Source organism: Chelonia mydas, chromosome 1 (assembly GCF_015237465.2).
Source record: "Chelonia mydas isolate rCheMyd1 chromosome 1, rCheMyd1.pri.v2, whole genome shotgun sequence".
In the NCBI taxonomy this organism is placed as follows: domain Eukaryota; kingdom Metazoa; phylum Chordata; order Testudines; family Cheloniidae; genus Chelonia; species Chelonia mydas.
This window is the reverse complement of record NC_057849.1, coordinates 276,186,029-276,205,696: the sequence shown is the minus strand read 5'-3', so window position 1 is coordinate 276,205,696 and position 19,668 is coordinate 276,186,029. Positions and strand designations below refer to the sequence as shown.

The 19,668-nt window shown below is 40.6% G+C and overlaps 1 protein-coding gene across 1 annotated transcript in view; it reads left to right on the top strand.

The window, feature by feature from the left end:
• OTOGL (otogelin like) overlaps positions 1-19,668 on the top strand; it is a gene marked incomplete at its 5' end in the record, with an annotated part of 127,984 nt that overhangs the window by 7,107 nt on the left and 101,209 nt on the right. Inside the window, 9 exons of the mRNA XM_043546990.1 lie at positions 1,814-1,941; positions 3,898-4,004; positions 6,241-6,347; positions 8,453-8,578; positions 11,486-11,594; positions 11,859-11,905; positions 13,803-13,948; positions 14,640-14,763; positions 18,348-18,525. Of these exons, the coding sequence (XP_043402925.1) occupies positions 1,814-1,941; positions 3,898-4,004; positions 6,241-6,347; positions 8,453-8,578; positions 11,486-11,594; positions 11,859-11,905; positions 13,803-13,948; positions 14,640-14,763; positions 18,348-18,525 (1,072 nt within the window). The remainder of the gene's footprint in view (positions 1-1,813; positions 1,942-3,897; positions 4,005-6,240; positions 6,348-8,452; positions 8,579-11,485; positions 11,595-11,858; positions 11,906-13,802; positions 13,949-14,639; positions 14,764-18,347; positions 18,526-19,668) is intronic.

Below are 19,668 nucleotides of genomic sequence, written 5' to 3'. Positions count from 1 at the left end.
TTCTAATGATAGTAACGATAAACTGCTAAATACAGTGGGACAAGTGGAAAAATGGGACAATGCTACAATCCTAAAACTATTCAAGATACAAAATGAATCCAGATGGGGATTCCCCAAACAAAAAAATGAGAGAAATTGAAAGGCATGCTACAGATTCTGAATACTTAAAAAATAGTAGCAGAATCTTATTCTGTTTTTTGTTTCTTTTTCTTAATGGCCACTTTAAACACCATCTCTTTGTTGTTACTAGGGTTTTTTTGTTTGTTTTTTGTTTTTGTTTTGCTTTATATGACACCTTACTCATTTTGATAGATCTGCCCAGAGGAGGACAATTCTATTTAACAGCAACTTTTGAGGTTTCAAAATTTGGTTTTGTTCATCACTGGAACAAAAGCAAAGCTTTTAGAATGTTGAATATAAAACAGAATTTGTCAGAATGTCTTTTTTTGGAGTATAACCCTGGGCTGTTTGATTCAGGAAGGTTTTCTAGGTACAGAGCTTGTGCACGAGGTGGAAGTGGGAGAGGAAGTAAAGAGATTGAGACTCAGAGACTGGATCTCTTCTGACCAGAGAACTAGAGACTCATTCTATAGCCTGAGTCAGAGGGCACTGGCCTGGCATGTAGGAGACCTATGTTTATGTCCCTGCTTTGCCTCCATCAGCTTCTCCCACATCCCAGGCCATTGTCGAGACCCCAGGCTATATAAATTGTGAGCGCCTCTCTCTCTGGTTGGAAGTGACCAGAGAGCCTCAGTGATCAAAGAAACCTTGGTGATGAAAACTTTGTCAAAATCAATATGTCTCCACAAAACATTCTGCTTTGCTCAAACAGCATATTTTGACACAATTTAATTTTGTCAGAAATGTTCTGACCTGCTCTAAATTTTGATTTAGGGACTTTAATCCAATATCTTCTGTGTCCTGAGCTGGTTTAATCTGGAGGCAATGTACGCAGACTTTGATAAAGGGAATTGTAGATGCATCTCATTTTAGTATCCCTGGCTTCTGACCTATTGATTGGTATTGGTATCAACTGCTGCTGTGTCCCACAAGGTAGAGGAAATGCAACTGTTTCAGTCTTTTTGCACATTTAAGAACTTGAAGTAAATGTGGTATGTAGTGCTTAGAGCAGGACAACGGGAATCAGAAAACCTGGGGTCTCTTCCCTCTGACCTTGACTTGTTGCTTGGCCTTGAGCATCTGTTTCCTTACCTGTGGAATGCTGTTCTATTATATACTGGTTCTTATGTCTCCCTCTTCACCATAGTCTCTGGTACCTTCCAGCAGTGCTTTAAGTGATGTGACTAGCTTCTGTCACATGTGGTTTGTTCTTTCTCTCATCTTCTCTCAAAGGGGGAGTTGTGTATGTAGTGCAGTGTTTTGTTTTGGTAGGATTTTTTTTTGAGGGGGCGGGTGAGGGACAGGAGAGATTATTATACCCACTTTCTCCAAAATATATATAGAGATCCTTAAATAAAATGTATTAAACAAGTGCCAAAAACAAACAAATCCTCATAGTAAGAAATCTGCCTTTGACTCCTTATAAAGTTACCACAACCATATTTCCTGAAAAACTAGACATTTCCTGTTAATTCATTTTAGAATTTAAATATGGCATAAAAGGTGAACTGAAATTTAAAATAATTTTGTAAAGATCCCAAACTAATAATTGAATATATCTTATAGTAAGTACATTTAAATTGTTCGGAAAATAATTCTAATGTTTCATTCGAGAGGTTCCTCGGCTTTTGTGTTGACAGAAAAACCTTTGTTCTTGTGGAAAATGATTCTGTTCGATGTTTTTCTGAAGTAGGTGAATATACAGAAGACATTGCTGTATTTGCAAACAGTTGGTCTGTACAAACCCCAGATGATGCAATTTGTGTGACTACTGCCTCAGATTTTTCTAGTCCATGCTCGACTGACACAGAGTCCTCTGAGGTAAGTTGGTCAGTGTACATTTTCATATTGGATGTGTTATAGTGATTCACCTTCTCTAGCCTGTTTTATGTATTTCCATTAACAATCATTTTATAGTAAAGTGCCCAGCCCTTCCCAAACCAAAATACTTGTGGCTCTGCACAGACCTGAAATTCAACACAAATGAAAAAATCATGAATGATTGACTTAAAATTAGATACAATATTTTAAAAGACAAACGTTGTGGCACCCATTTAATAAATCATATTTTCTAACCAGTTATATAGGTGCATAAGAAATGAAATATAGTCATCTGCATGTTCTTTATTGATAATACATGAAAATAAAAGGAGTACTTGTGGCACCTTAGAGAATAACGAATTTATTACAGCATAAGTTTTCGTGAGCTACAGCTCACTTCATCGGATGCATACAGTGGCAAATATAGTGGGGAGATTTTATATACACAGAGAACATAAAACAATGGGTGTTACCATACAGACTGTAACAAGAGTGACCATGAAAGGTGAGCTATTACCAGCAGGAGAGCGCGCGCGGGGGGACACACACACGACGGGACCTTTTGTAGTGATGATCAAGGTGGGCCATTTCCAGCACTTTACAAGAACAGTAGGAGGGGAAATAAACATGGGGAAACAGTTTTACTTTGTGTACTGACACATCCACTCCCAGTCTTTATTCAAGACGAAGTTAATTAGCAACACTAATTAGCAAATTAATTCCAATTCAGCAGTCTCTCGTTGGAGTCTGTTTTTGAAGTATTTTTGTTGAAGAATTGCCACTTTTAGGTTTGTAATCGAGTGACCAAAGAGATTGAAGTGTTCTCCGACTGGTTTTTGAATGTTATAATTCTTGACATCTGATTTGTGTCCATTTATTCTTTTATGTAAAGTGCTGGAAATGGCCCACCTTGATTATCACTACAAAAGCCTCTCCCACCCTTGCCCCCCCGCTCTCCTGCTGGTAATAGCTCACGTTTCATGGTCACTCTTGTTACAGTGTGTATGGTAACACCCATTGTTTCATGTTCTCTGTGTATATAAAATCTCCCCACTATATTTTCCACTGTATGCATCCAATGAAGTGAGCTGCAGCTCACGAAAGCTTATGCTCTAATAAATTTGTTATTCTCTAAGGTGCCACAAGTACTCCTTTTCTTTTTACGGATACAGACTAACACGGCTGCTACTCTGAAACCTGATAATACATGAGACTCTTTAGACTCCTAAAGGACTTTCACACAAAGTGCCTGATAGTGATCTCACACTAGTGAAGATCAGGATTAACTCCGCTGTTGTCAATGGAACTACAGCAGTGTTAGAGAACATGAGGGAGAACAACATAAATAAGATCAGAATCAGGAAAAATATAGTGAGTATATCAAGCATGTAGAGAAGAGATTGGTCCAAAGCAAAACACTGGCTCTAAACACTGAAACATTGGGAATGAGAAGATTTAGATCAGGCCTGTCATTAATGTAGCAACCTTTCATAAAAATTTTTGAAGAGCTGTATATGATGAAATTAAAAGAACAATGGATTAAATGGATCTGCCACTGGCCTACTTACAGGGTTATTCACTGCCACATTGCAGTGTGGGTTTAATTCCCAGCCCTGATGCCTTACCCCTTTATTATCTGAGGAGTTTAAAGCACTGCAGGGGAAACATGCTCAGCTCGTGGGTGGAAGAGGATGCTTTTTGTCACTCTGGCCAGGTTAGCTGTAGCGTTGAGGGGCTATAGAAGAAATTCAGTCCAACCAAAACTGGTCTGGGAAGAATAGGGACTGTGATATAATGGGCAAAAGAGTGGAGATAGGAGAAAATGGGGGAATCTTCTCATTCTAAAAGGGATGTAATGGACACCCAATTGGGGAAACAAAAGTAAAAAGAATAATATTTGTATCATGAAGTATATGATCGCTGTTATTTAACTGATTTTTTTTAAAAAATGCACAGGCCATATTCTTCAAATGCCAAATACTCCTACAGTTTCCTTTTCTCAGCTGTCATGAAAGCATAGACCCTTATTCGTATATTTCTAGCTGCATGAATGACCTTTGCAGGTAAGAAGGATGGTGTTCTTTAAACATTTATTTTCATTCTTTGGAATATTAAACAATAGCCAGAGTGGTTTTAAATAGTGGAGTTTTTCAGTACAATTTTATTTCAGTAAAGTAATTTCCTCTCCACATTCCCCCAATCTCACCTCCCAGTGTCTCTCTGTTTAATCCCAATAGTCGCTATAATCTTAATAAACAGTGAGTCAAATTCAAACCTGGCATAAGATGTTGCTACTCTCATAGACAACAATGAGTGTTGCACCCTCTAATGCTAGGGATAAATTCAATCCATTATTTCTCCCTTAATTTCAGAGTCTCAACCCTGGAACATCTTCTTCACTTTTTTTTTTTTTTTAAGTCTTGTTTGCTAATACCATCTGCATTTCCAACAGTGCTGGTTTCTGTTAGACCTTGTGAGATCATTTACATTAGAAGTGATTCTCCCCTCATGTGTACGGAAATGGAATAACTGACAAAGCAATATACCTCGGCTTTTTCAATAACAATGATATTACTAACAAATAATCTTAGTGACATCACTATCCATGTTATTTGTTGATATCTTTTACTACTTTGCCAAAGTGCATGTCATCAGTTATTTACTTTCTGCTTTCCTATTTATTTATTTAAATGGGGTACAGAAGGAGATCAGTGCAATGAATTGAAGGAACTCTTGCTTCCATTATACTTCAATATGTAACAGATGACTGGTATTTGATTTTCTCTTTTGCTTTACAATGGAGATAGCAAGATACAGGTTTACTAGAGTCATAGAGTTTAAAACCAGAAGGGACCACTCAATCATCTAATCTAACCTCCTGTAGACCACTGGCCACCAAAACACCTGCACACTAAACCCAACAACTGAAATTAGACTGAAGTAGACACAGGAGACTAGACTATTCTGTGTTACACACAGACAATAGGAAGTAGCAAGGTGAACCAGTGCCTGGGGCCCCCCTGCAATGGCAGGGAAATGATTAGGCAAGAGAGACCTTGGATCTAAAAATGTTTTCACTAAAGCCAGTGGAAAAACTCCCATTGACTTCAATGGGAGCAGAAGCCAGACAGGATCTGAATTTTATTTGTAATGCCTATTTACATTTCAGTGACTTATTGCACCTTCTCTTTTGCAATGGAGAACAATGGAAAGCAAGCTTTCAGGATGGCATTGAGTTAATAAGGCAATATGCAGGAGGCTTTGATTAAAAAAAACACATTCACACGTGTGATGTGAATGGTGTGAATATTCAAAACTTTGAGTAAAGTTTCTGTGTCTCAGGATCTCATTAATTTAGGCTTATGTTGTTTATAAAAGGGAACTCTCATCTTGTAGGTTAGGGTCAGTTTAAGAAGTTCCTTCTGGCGCCGTAGTTTATATGCCAAGTCACTCTATTAAGACTCATTTAATTGGATTAGATGAGGTAAACTGGAGAGAGACCAATCACTGTGGAGTTTTGAAATGGTGACTTTGTAACAGGTATCTTGAAAGCACCAAAACACATACACAATGCGATATAGTCTTAAAACAACTAATTTTGTAAGCTTAATCTTGTTGTGCTGAAAGACAAATAACCCCCCAGACTATATATTATAACCTTGCCTACCCTTAGATGTCTTGTTATGACAAGTCTATTTTGTTACAAAGTCCTTCACAGTGAACATCTGTTACTGTTTTTTTTTAAAGTGAGAAGTTGACTGTCTAATCTATTTCTGACTCCTGTCCCTGGAATATCTGAGCAAAACCCAAATATTAATGAATGTGTCCTTTGAGCAACCTGATGAGGGAGGGAATATTATCCCCATTTTGCAGATAGGGAAGTGAGGTACAGAGTGACTTTGACCAAGGTCACACAAAAGTCTGTGACAAAGCCAGGAGTAAGAACCAGATATCCAGAATTGCAGGCCATTGCCTTCATCACAAGACCACCCTTCCTCTCCCAAATTGTTTCTGTTAATGAGCATTGCTAATCTTTTGTAATAAATGTTACTCATTCTTTGTTGTTACATTAAAATAAAGCAAAAATCTTTTGTCGGGTCAAATGATAAAAAATGCAAAAGCATAATCAGTATCTCTAGTTTCTTTTTTAAGTGATGCTATTTAAAGTCTCAAAAATCGTAACCCCTTTAAACTGTGCAAGGCCAACTCTGTGGAGAGTTCTGCAATGTCACATAGCAAATATTTATATGAGTAATAAATTTAGGATTCAGTGATCACAGGATTATTTTACTGCTTCAGAGTGGATGATGATGAAACTTACTGCCGAGCAGTGACAGAGTATGCCAGAGCATGCTCACATGCAGGCTACCCCGTGCGGGAATGGAGGGAAGATTTTCCTGCCTGTAGTAAGTATCAACTTTTTTTATATTTATAATGTTTTATTAATTTTTTCAAATACACCAAAATAGCAGATTCAACATAATACACAAAGTAAGCAAAGAGAATTAAGATAAAAGGAGGGATGGGGAAGAGATGTATCTATCTTCAGGGTCAACCTTAATCAGGGACCTCTAACATGCCCAAAATGCTTTGAATTTTTCGGAATGCCAGTTGTTCGTTAGCTGCGAGGTCAGCCTTATCACTGAGCCAGGCATCGATGTTTGGTAGGGAAAGACTGTTCCATTTTTGCAGGATTAATTATTTTAGTGACCAAAGCTGCATATTGGAGCCATGCCACTAGGTTACCTTCAGGTATCAGGAATATATCCAAGTCCAAAACATGAGGAGGGCTCCAACTTAGCGTCCAATATAAAATTGGTCCTTCAACCCACCTCATACCAGAGATTCTTGGTAAAGGAGCACCCCCAAACATGAAGTAATGCTGTGGATTTCGAACAGCAGTCAGTATATTTCTGAGACCCATTACCATTAGTCTGTGTCATAGGTGTAGTTTGACTGCTATGTTTGGGAGCAAAGCCAGACACACATGCGCACATGTGCACACTAAAGCCAGTTCCCTTGGCTCACTGGATCTATCTCCCTGCCTGGGGTGGTACCTGGCCTGCCGGTGGTGGTGGGGATGGGACGGGACGGGCTGGCTTAATGGAGGAGCCCCAGATGCTGCTGTCTGCTGTGGGGACCTGAGCATGGGAGCTACGGCCACGGCTGCTGCAGCGATGTGGCAACTCTGGTGCCTCCCTGCTGGGGCTGCTGTTGCTACTGAGGGGACACCACATGCTGGCTCCTGCTCCCCCGCACCATTCCCGTATCCCCTTCTATTCCACATCGCACCCCACTTCCCCTCCCCACTGCCCCTTGCCCCATCCCCTCCCCCATCCCTTTCTCTTCCCCTGCCCTATTCCCCCCTTCCCCACTATCTCTTCTCCCCACTGCCTTCCCCTAAGCCCCACCCTACCCTCCTTGCACTGCTCCCTTTAGGCACTCACTTTTGTACAGGAAACAGATGGGCACTATGACCCAGGAGGGCAACATCCAGCTGCCGAGGTAGCAACCTGGAGCAGCTGCTCCCCACCCTGGCCCAGCTGCCCGGGTTGCTCTGCTTGGCTTACCATTGGGGGAGGCTCAGTGTGGGAAGGACAGAGCCCTGCCCCCCTGTAGGCCAAGCAGAGCAAGCCCTGCAGGGCAGCTCGGCACTTGCGGATATTGCGGGGGGGGGGGGGGGGCGGGGGGGAATGGCACATGACCCCATGTGACCTCCCCACACCTCACCTTTGTTTGGGGGCGCAGTGCCCCTCCTGCACCCCTCCAAACTACACCCATGGTCTGTGAGGGGACCACTATATTTGGAAATGTGTCTTTTGGTGAATAAGCTATAGTTTCAAGTCTATAGTTGCTTTTTTAATGTTAGGTACAATTGTATTCCATTGAGTTTGAGATAGTTTTGTTTCCAATTATTACTAAAGCATATTTAATATTTTAAAAAATGTTATATTCTAACATATGCAGTGTTGCTTTGGCCATGATGGTCCCAGTATATTAGAGAGACAAGGTGGGTGAGGTAATATTTTTTACTGGACCAACTTCTGTTGGTCAGAGAGACAAGCTTTCGAGCTACACAGAGCTCTGTTTCAGGTCTGGGAAATGTACCCAGAGTATAATAGCTAAATACAAGGTGGAACAGATTGTGTAGCATAAGTAGTAAACACATACTTCAGGGGACCATTTAAAGTGAAGTGCCCCATTAAGCACTCTCCAGTCAAAGGGGAAAATAGAATAGAGACACTGGATTTATGGTTTATTACAGCATTCTATAAGCCCCCACTTAATTTCTCTCCCCCCATCATTCCCCTCCCCCCTTATGACTGGAGAGGTGTTAAGGGGCTTTTAAAAGTAGATTTATGTAACAATAATTATACCAGGAAAATTGCACAACTATTTATTTGGTGAGATGTATTGTGTTTCAAAAAAAAACAAATTACTGATGAAGGTTTTCTAACTTATAAAGGAAGCATAATGCACTAATGTCCCGTGTAACTTGCACATGTTTTAGCTGAAAAGTGTGAAGACAGTTTTGTCCATCGGGATTGCATTAGTTGCTGCCCCCCAACCTGCACATTTGAAAAGGATTGTCTTGGCAGCAACCTCCATTGCTTAGATGGCTGTTACTGTCCAGATGGTAAGTATCTAATATTGTCACATGACATATTAACATTAAACTAATGCCTGACAACATAACTATAGTGTCATAGACTGCATGCTTAAAATTAAAAATCAGAAAAAAATTATATTTTACAAACATAAGCTTCCTTATGTTTGTAAACCGAATGGCTAGGCAGCAGTTCTGCGGAAAAGGACCTAGGGGTGACAGTGGACGAGAAGCTGGATATGAGTCAGCAGTGTGCCCTTGTTGCCAAGAAGGCCAATGGCATTTTGGGATGTATAAGTAGGGGCATAGCGAGCAGATCGAGGGACGTGATCGTTCCCCTCTATTCGACACTGGTGAGGCCTCATCTGGAGTACTGTGTCCAGTTTTGGGCCCCACACTACAAGAAGGATGTGGATAAATTGGAAAGAGTCCAGCGAAGGGCAACAAAAATGATTAGGGGTCTAGAGCACATGACTTATGAGGAGAGGCTGAGGGAGCTGGGATTGTTTAGTCTGCAGAAGAGAAGAATGAGGGGAGATTTGATAGCTGCTTTCAACTACCTGAAAGGGGGTTCCAAAGAGGATGGCTCTAGACTGTTCTCAATGGTAGCAGATGACAGAACGAGGAGTAATGGTCTCAAGTTGCAATGGGGGAGGTTTAGATTGGATATTAGGAAAAACTTTTTCACTAAGAGGGTGGTGAAACACTGGAATGCGTTACCTAGGGAGGTGGTAGAATCTCCTTCCTTACAGGTTTTTAAGGTCAGGCTTGACAAAGCCCTGGCTGGGATGATTTAACTGGGACTTGGTCCTGCTTTGAGCAGGGGGTTGGACTAGATGACCTTCTGGGGTCCCTTCCAACCCTGATATTCTATGATTCTATGATTCTATTTTAGTTTTTAATATATCCATACTTTCTTTCCTCCTGTTAATGTTTTATGCATTGGTTGAATTGTTATATTTTTCTAAAAGATCATTCAAAATACAGTGCAACTATGAATCAGACCATATCAGTTAAAACTTGGATGAGCTATGCAAATATAAAAGTTACATGAGTTTTAACTAGCGTATCTGAATTTTTCCTAATTGTTTTGGGTTTTCTAAATAGTACAGATATTTTATGCTGTGTTCAGGAAGATTATCCTCCTTAAAGCTAGACTCAACAGAAGACACGATGTTGGACTGTTGGGAACAGCCCTGCCATGGCAAGGCTGTGGACTATGTGACCCCCCACTAGTCTTCCATTTCAAACTTGTATGGTTCTATGGGATCATTGCGGGTATTGTACATGCACATTCAGGGTGAAATTCAAGCTGCTTCAAAAGACCTGCTCAAAGCCCTCAACCACAAAGCCCCCCTGGTAAGCCCCTTTAAACCAGTAAGTGGTGCATCTTGAGTGGGCACCTTGCTTTGGGATGAATTTAATTCAGTGCTTAATTTATAATGAAAGAGGTGCTGGGGCTCAAGCAATTAGGTGCCGGGGCTCAAACAATTTTTTTACATTCCTAACTGATGCAGCAAGCCCTGAGGTGCCAGAGCTTTGAACTGCCAAGCTTAGAAGTGTCAGGACTCATCCCTGGCACAAATTAAACACTGATTTCACCCTTTCACTGAATTGAACTTTTACGCTGCAGAGTGATCAGTGAAGCACAAGATTGGCCCAGCAGTTGAGGCACTGGTCTGGGATGTGGAAGATTCAGGTTCAATTCCCTGCTGTACAATGGACATCCTGTGTGACCTTGGGCGAGTCACTTAGGGCAGGTCTACACTACAGGGTTAAGTTGACCTAAGTTACGCAACTCCAGCTACATGAATAACATAGCTGGAGTCAATTTAGCTTAGGCTGACTTATTGCAGTGTCTATACCATGCTGGGCCGATGGGAGAAACTCTCCCGTCGACTTAGCTTATGCTTCTTGTTCTGGTGGAGTACTGGAGTTGCCGGGAGAGTGATCGGCAGTCGATTTAGCGGGTCTTCACTTGGTGACCCCCTGGGTAACCCAGCATCGATCCATGGTAAGTGTAGACATGCCCTTAGTCTCTCTGTAGCTCAGTTAGGGTGGCAACTCACGCATTCCAGCACATCCAGGAACAGCATGGTCCTGCCACCTTTTTGATTCTGTCCCCACTGGTATGCTGTGCATGTGAGGTCACACCATGTAGAGCAGTGGTTCTCAACCTTTTTCTTTCTGAGTCCCCCCCCGCCATGCTATAAAAACTTCACAGCCTATCTATGTCACAACAACTGTTTTTCTGCATATCCAGTAGATTAAAAGACAGGGCTGGTTCTGGGGGGTAGCAAGCAGGACAATTGCCCAGGGTCCCAGGGGGCCCTGCAAAGTTAAGTTGCTCAGGCTTGGGCTTCAGCCCCAGGCAGCAGGGCTTGGCTTCAGCTTTCTGCCCTGGGCACCTGTGAGTCTAATGCTGGCCCTGCTCTCTGGTTTATTTTGACGGACCCCTTGAAATCTGCTCGCGGCCCCCTAGGGGGCCCTGAACCTCTGGTTGAGAACCACTGATGTAGAGGACACCATTTTAAAGGGTGAGTCACCCTGCCCCCACTGGCACAACTGTGCATGCATGGTCATGGTGGGATGGGGGTAGGGATGGTGTGGCACACTCTTCAAAATGGCGCCCTGCATCCATGATACCAGATAAAATCATGTCTGGTTTTGTCTCAGTACTGGATAGGGGACAAACCATTTAGAATCTGGACTGTCTGACTTAAAACTGGGTGAATGGCCTGCTTTGCCTCAGTTCCCCATCTGTACAATGGGCGTCATGGAGAGGAGACGGGCACTGCTGGAATAAAACCACCCACTGAAATATCATGAAAATGGTGTCCCTATGACCAAGTGAACATACGGAGTGAGCAGCAGAGCCCCAATATTCCTATCTTGTTTTCAGTCTTTTATTTTATTATTTTTTTTAAACAAAAATAGGTCTCGTTATGAACAATGGAACTTGTATCTCTGTGTCAAATTGTCCTTGTATTTATCACGGGAAAGCCTTCTCTGTAGGCTCAAAAATTGAACAAGAATGCAGTCACTGGTATGTAACCTCTAATCCACAATTTCCACTTTCATGTCTCCGCTTGCCTATATTTAATTCATTGTACAATGTTTACCAAGTTACACTACATTTTTCAAGGCTATTCTATATCTGTATCTACAATCTGTGTTCTGTATCTAACTAGAATACAGAGAAAATGTATCCTAAATGAAGTATGAATTTGTGACATCTTAAGACTTAGAAAATCAATTTTTTTAAAAAACCTGAACAAAAAGCATGTTCTGTGTTTTGTGCTTTATTTAGTACTTGTACTGGTGGCGTTTGGAACTGCACTGAACATGACTGTCCAGGTAACTGCATTTTAATGATTCCTATCACCAGTATCAGGATCACCAGCAGTCTGAGGCTCATAGTGGATCACAAGCTAAATATGAGTCAACAGTGTAACACTTGCAAAAAAAGCAAACAGCATTCTGGGTTGTATTAGCAGGAATGTTGTAATCAAGACATGAGAAGTAATTCTTCCACTTTACTCCGCACTGATTAGGCTTCAACTGGAGTACTGTGTCCAGTTTTGGGTGCCACATTTCAGGAAAGATGTGGACAAATTGGAGAGAGTCCAGAGAAGAGCAACAAAAATGATTAAAGGTCTAGAAAACATGACCTATGCGGGAAGACTGAAATAATTGGGTTTGTTTAGTCTGGAGAAGAGAAGACTGAGAGGGGACATAACAGTTTTCAAGTACATAAAAGGTTGTTACACGGAGAAGCGAGAAAAATTGTTCTCCTTAACCTCTGAGGATAGGACAAGAAGCAATGGGCTTAAATTGCAGCAAGGGCCGTTTAGGTTGGAAATTGGAAAAACTTCCCAACTGTCAGGGTGGTTAAGCACTGGAATAAATTGCGTAGAAAGGTTGTGGAATCTCCATCATTGGGGATTTTTAAGAGCAGGTTAGACAAACACCTGCCAGGGATGGTCTAGATAATACTTAGTCCTGCTATGAATGCAGAGGACTGTATTAGATGACCTCTTGAGGTCCCTTCCAGTCCTATGATTCTGTACCAAATAAGTGGCCCAGAAGCCGCAAAAGATAACAGAAACAGATATGCTTTACGAGTTTGGGATGATAATAAGCAAACAGGACAGATTAAAGAAATGGATGCAGAGAGCAGTGATTAGACCGCTGGTGTACTGATTATCTGACCATATCATTCTACTGTTACCTTATGCTTCCCCCAATCTTTTTGATGTATCCACCTGTTGTCTCTTGTCTTAGACTTCATGTTCTTTAGGGCAGGCACCATCTCTCTATTGTGCTTGTACAGTGCCTAGCACAATGGGTCCCTGATTGCAGCGTCTAGATATTATCATAATACAAACAGTGATAAGAGCACATCATCCTGGTGCTCAGCTTAATCTGCATAGAACAACAGGTTAATTTTAAGATAGGCCTCATTTCTAAGGCCTGCATTGCTTTGGACAAAGTTATTCAACACCTATTCAATAACTCCTGTACCTCAGGGACCAAGATCTCCCTTGACAGTTACATTTCATAGAAATGATAAGACTCAAAATCAGGAGGTCAAATTCATGAAAGTGGGACAGAGCTTTCCAGGCAACTGTCTCTAGACTATGGAGCTCCCGGTGGAAGGATAAGAATGACTTCCTACCTAATCTCCTTCAGAATGCAATGCATGACTCATTGCCTTTTAAGTTATCCTTCCCACAACAGCAACAACTAAGAAAAGGAAAATAAAAGGGAGAAGCACGCTCTCTCTGTCTCTGTCACTGTTTGTCTCTCTCTGACATGCAGAGAAAAGAGGAGGAAAAGTATTCCAGGAACCTCATAGAAGGTGGAGTGGGATGGGGGAGGAGGGAAGAGGGGGTGTGGAATACAGTCTTCTTGTTGGGCTTTGTCTTGCATTAATTCTTCTTATTTTGAAGGGGGAGGGCTCTCAGATACCATGGTGACCAGTGCCTATGGGATGCTGCATATGTAAAACTGCATTTGATGAGGTGGTTTCTGATGGAAATGTAAGATGTGATACTTTGCATGCATTAAATGTGGCACCAAACATCATGATAGCTAGATAGATTTAAACTAGGCTGGATAATGTGCTTGAGAATATATGGTAGGGAAATGTTCCTGCATTGCCTCTTTTCCATCTCTGACTCTATGATATGGCTATGATATGATATGTGCAAATGAACATTCCTATTTATTGAATGTTATTCTTTCTCTCAAGCTGAGTGCACCATCGTAGGTGATTCTCACTTCACAACGTTTGATGGTCGTCATTATACCTTTCTTGGGATTTGTCAGTACATTCTGGTAAAAGGCACTGGGAAAGACAAATTCACAATCACTTTACAGAAAGCTCCATGTGGTCAGGTAAGGTCACACTTGAATTTGAGATGATAAACGGGTACATACAAATTTCAGGTAATCTTATGTAGCCAGCCAAAGTAAATTAACCAGGCACGCTTAGTAGTAATAATGTCAGAAATAAAATTGAAACAGTTTTTCTGCTTTTTACATTGAGGAGCTAAATATAGTTTGATCATGATCTGTGTTTTATTTCAATTATTGCTGTTGGCCTTTGTAAAATTAATTGCTGCCTTTCTGGGATTAAGTCAACAGACCTTTTCATTCATGCATGATTACACAGGTATCTACATATTTGGTTACACCAGCCTGAGCAGGTGTCTTAGACAGAAAAACAGTTTTACTGACAGGACTGATAGGTTTAATATACTGCCAGATAGGTAAAAGAGATTTCTTAGCAGCCTGAGACACTTAGTGGTTATTTTATAGGATATCACATTCCTTGGAACAGTATGTTTAAAAAATCCACAAAAATATTAAAACACCCATCAATATCAGTTTGTGGCTGAAGAGTTCAGGATATGTTATTGGTCTGAGTTAAGAGCAACCTCAACTTTTCATTTCATTCTTTTTGAAAAAGTCAAATACTTGACAGTATTTTAACATACTTTTGGATGAACAAACTGATATTTAATTCAGAGTTAGTAAAACACTCTTTGTATCTTTCTGTCTGTTGATAAAATTCATTTTCACTCAGAATCTCGACCATGCCTGCATCCAGTCCGTAACACTAGTTCTTGAAGATGATATGAGTAAACAAGTGACTCTTACCAGGGATGGTGAAATCCAGTTTGGCCCTAGCCAGGGTTTTAACTTCAATGGTAAGAAAAACATGGATTAGAGTTCACATTCTTGCCTTCATATTTTCTAATGCTTTTTATTATACTTTTGTACAAGTAAATAATTCCTTGGGAGACCCAAACCATGAAAGGTGCTAACTACTGTTAAAAGACTTAACCTTCTTAATTTTAATAACCTATGGAATGCTGTGTATACTTTAGAAATACTTTATGTAGGGGTGGAGAATCCCTGTGTTATACTCCCAAGGACACCTACAGATGTCAGCCATTCTGATTTTTTTTTGCAGGATTGTCTTGATGCTGAAGGGATGGTCCTTCTTAATTAAAGTTTCTTGGAACATGTTGCAAGCCAAAATGCAAATGAGGCACAATTTGGTTTAATGGCATCTGCATGGGTTTGAGAGCTAAGAATGCTCTGATACTCTGTTGACTCTGATATTAATTTGCTGTGTGACATTGGGAAAGTTAGTTCACCTTTCTGTCTCAATTTCCCCACTTTTAAAACTGTGAAATAATATTTACCTGGCTCAGAGAGTTGTTCTGAGGATTAACTAGTGAGATTCTAGTGTCTCGGAAGTTAAGGTTGAAGCTAGCATCTGATTATGTCCACTTCTCAGACAAACTTGTTAAGATGTTTGTGAATATGTATAAGTAAGTTAGTTGGTTCGGGAGGAAACCCCTCAGCAGAATATTTTAATTATCAAAGACAAATATATGAGGCAAGGAATTCAAAAGTCAAGATGATGCTTAAAAAAAATCCACCCCAAAACATTAAAGCTTAAGCACAGGAAAGTTTGGCAATGTAGTTAAGAAGCTCTACCTTTTTAGCCTCACTACCTTGTGGAACATCCTTGTAAGGTACATATTTGTCTATGACAAATATCTTGGTATTACAGCCAGGATATATTATTAAACCCTGGATAGCTGGGTGTTTTGGCTATCAGCTAGGAACATTTTAAAGTCTTATACACTGAAGTGTTTTGTCTGAAGCTGTAGGCATCTTAAATCATTTTCACTGCAGTTATGCAAAATAATGTTATGTAAATTAGCTGCAAAGGTATACTGTGTTTAAGATGTCTGCAACTGCAGGGAGCCCAACCACTATGGATAATAATTGGATACAATGATTGTAAAACTTCCATTGCCCACTATAGGGGTTTTATTAGGAAGGTGGACTGGGTCTTGAATCGGGCTTTTGTTTGTATATGAAATGTTGTAATAATAATAATTAATAATAAAGTTATTAGGTAGCATATTCTGTATAAAGACTGCAATGCACCTTACAAACCTCTGTTAATTAATCTCACAACACCCCTGTGAATCAAGAAAGTTGTACTATTCCCATTTTGCAGATGAGAAAGCTGAGGTTCAGAGATTGAGTGATTTGCCCAAAGTCACACAGGGAGTCTTTGGCAGATACTGGAATAGATCCATACTCTCCCTTAGAATCATAGAATCATAGAATATCAGGGTTGGAAGGGACCCCAGAAGGTCATCTAGTCCAACCCCCTGCTCAAAGCAGGACCAAGTCCCAGTTAAATCATCCCAGCCAGGGCTTTGTCAAGCCTGACCTTAAAAACCTGTAAGGAAGGAGATTCTACCACCTCCCTAGGTAACGCATTCCAGTGTTTCACCACCCTCTTAGTGAAAAAGTTTTTCCTAATATCCAATCTAAACCTCCCCCATTGCAACTTGAGACCATTACTCCTCGTTCTGTCATCTGCTACCATTGAGAACAGTCTAGAGCCATCCTCTTTGGAACCCCCTTTCAGGTAGTTGAAAGCAGCTATCAAATCCCCCCTCGTTCTTCTCTTCTGCAGACTAAACAATCCCAGCTCCCTCAGCCTCTCCTCATAAGTCATGTGCTCTAGACCCCTAATCATTTTTGTTGCCCTTCGCTGGACTCTTTCCAATTTATCCACATCCTTCTTGTAGTGTGGGGCCCAAAACTGGACACAGTACTCCAGATGAGGCCTCACCAGTGTCGAATAGAGGGGAACGATCACGTCCCTCGATCTGCTCGCTATGCCTTAACTCTGTCCTCAGTGGAACTGTTGTTGTTCTCACCAGAGGCATGATGATGTTGTTGCTGTCTTGTCAAAGAAGGGAGAATGGTCTCTGGTCTAGTAGCTGACATGTACAGGAAGGTGATGCATACATTTTTATGCTGATTATGGTACACTGTAGTTGTGGCATTGGGTTCATTTTGTCAGTGTTGAAGATGGTTGTCACAGGGTTTGGGGGTGCAATCCAAACCAGTTGGGGTTGTGTCACCATGTGCTCTGCAGCCCTGGGTGCTTTAAAATGTTTTGCTGCTGTAGCTCCCAGCCTGGAACGCTCACAGCTAGCCTACAAACATGCAGGTCACACCCTGTGTGTGTGTGTGTGTGTGTGCGCGCGCGCGTACTAGACAGCCTTGGTTCAGCACTTCTGACCTCAGCAGTCTGTCTGCCGCCACACTCTGCCTTCCACCAGCCTTGGTTACAACCAGCAAGGTCACCCCAATGCACTCCCATTCCTGAATTTCTCCAAAACCATGTGCCCTGAAGCGTCCAGCCCTCTCCTGGACAACTCAGAGAAATAATAAGGTTTGTTTGCTCCTTTAAAGAGACAAAAGCACATTAAATCTTATTAACTTCACTGGGATAAATATATCCTTCCCTGCAAACACAACACGGAGTAGGTTTATAATGAAAATAAAACATTTAGTAACAATAGGACATAGGTTAAGTGATGCCAACTAAAATAAATACATTTAGAAATGGTTACAAACAAATAAAAGTGAAAACACGCATCTAGAAGTTTAAAACCTAATCTAACAAGGTACAGGCTTTGTTCAAGATGATTTTTTACAATGCTATTAATCACTAGTGTGTCATAGGCTTTCATAAAACACCTCACTCGATACACTTATAATACTGTAATATTGTATACAGTCTGTTGATTCAATTGCTTATCACTTAAGGTTCAGGCCCCCTGTCTTTATATCCCAGATAAAGTATTTCTTTTCTGCTGGAAGCTATCTCCTCCCTCCACTTAATAGTTTAGTTTAACTAATATGTAAATGGGCCTTCCTTGTCTCTGCCTGACAACAGGGCTGGTCAGAGAAGCAAATACATATTCATTTGTCTAGGACAGACCTGTTTGCCCACTCCACCTGACATGCAGGGTTTAAACAGCATATATCCATAACTCTTAATGCATACCACGTACATATATCGCACAAGAATATTAATGATTAGTGAGTTATTAATTTTCCAATGGAAAATTACATGACACCTTATAGATACCGATTATAACCATAGTCAGTTGGGCGTAGTGAGTATGCCAGGCCTGAGAAGAGTTGCTGTCACAGAGTAGTGAACCACAGTTGGGCCTGTCATAGTGTGGTACACGGTTGTCTCCATTAGTTTTGGTGCAGGGTGGGCAGGGATATTTGGAGTGTTCTGAGGTTGTGTACAGTCCATTAATTGCATTTCTATACTTTTCAAAGTTTTTTTGTTTGTTTTTAAAGTTGAAACATTTAAAACCATAGAGCTGGTTTCTGTATGGAAATATTTCAACCAAGGAAAAATGACTTACATTTTTTTTTCTGTTATGTGCAGAGGACATTGAAATTCGGAACCTGTCTTCTTTGTTTGTGCAGCTGAAAACTAGATTTGGTTTAAAGATTCAATTTGCTAAAGATGGGGAGAGACTATATATACAAGTCAATACCAGCTGGAAAAGAAGAACACTAGGTCTATGTGGAACTTTTAATGGGAACTTAAGAGATGATTTTCTGTAAGTTTGTTTTATATATGTCTAGATTGAATTTAATAACAGGTGAAATATTCAGATAAATTTAACCAGTTGACACGATCATTTCACTAACACTTTCATATTCTGGTAAACCAATCAGTCAAAAACACTTGAGTTTAATTACAAGAATCTCAGCTACTTTCTTTTTTAACATTAAATTGGTTCACTCAATACCCTATGCGGTGGTTATTTCTCTGTCAAGTTCTTAAGAATCAAGGTGTTTGTGATCCCCCTCCCCCCCCCCCCCCCCCCCCCCCCCCCCCCCGTGAAATGCATCAGTTTTACAGAGACACAGTGTTATCTGGTGATTAGAGAAGGGGCCTGGAAGTCAGGATCCCTAATGTGAAATTCTGCCCTATTGAAGTCAATGAAAAAACTCCCTTTGACTTCAGTGGGATGAGGATTTCACCTCTGCACTGTATTATGTGTAAAATAGTGATTATAACTTATCTACTTCACAGTGAAATTGCTTAACTCACTAATGTCTGCAAAGTGTTTTGCGATGCTTGGATGCAAGACAATATATAAATGTAAATGATTATGACAGTGCAGTCATAGAAAAATGAACAACTAGAGATTTATCTAATATACAGAATACATTTAATATATAGAATATAGCTATATTGTGTTTCTCTAGTTTGTATTTAAAATGTAGGCTCTGAATTGATCAAGGGATTGTTTTAGTCTGTGACATCTTGTCTGTGATTTGAATTGGCAGAGGTCAGATCTGTGTCTGCCAAGATCATGATCGCGCTGTTATATTTGCCAGAGAGCATATTAGTTAACATACTTATCATTAGTCAAACAGAAAAAATCCATTGAGCAGCTTGGTTGAGTTTAGCAGCATCTTTATCCTCTCTGCTAGATTTAGTGACAGCACTCTACAGGAATTACTACAGGGGTTTCAGAGGACAGAGAGATGATTCATTCCCAAACTGAGTAAAACAAATATTTAACAGAAGTCAGGTTTTGTATTGTCGTTTAACTCCTTGGCGCCGGAGGTCAGATTTCCTTGCATGAAGTCCACTGCTGGCGACGGATTTACTGGGAAACACCAGCACAAAAGGATTAACAATTTCTTTATTTCTTGGTTGTATTGGGGTTGCAGCACCAGGAAGGTAGTGA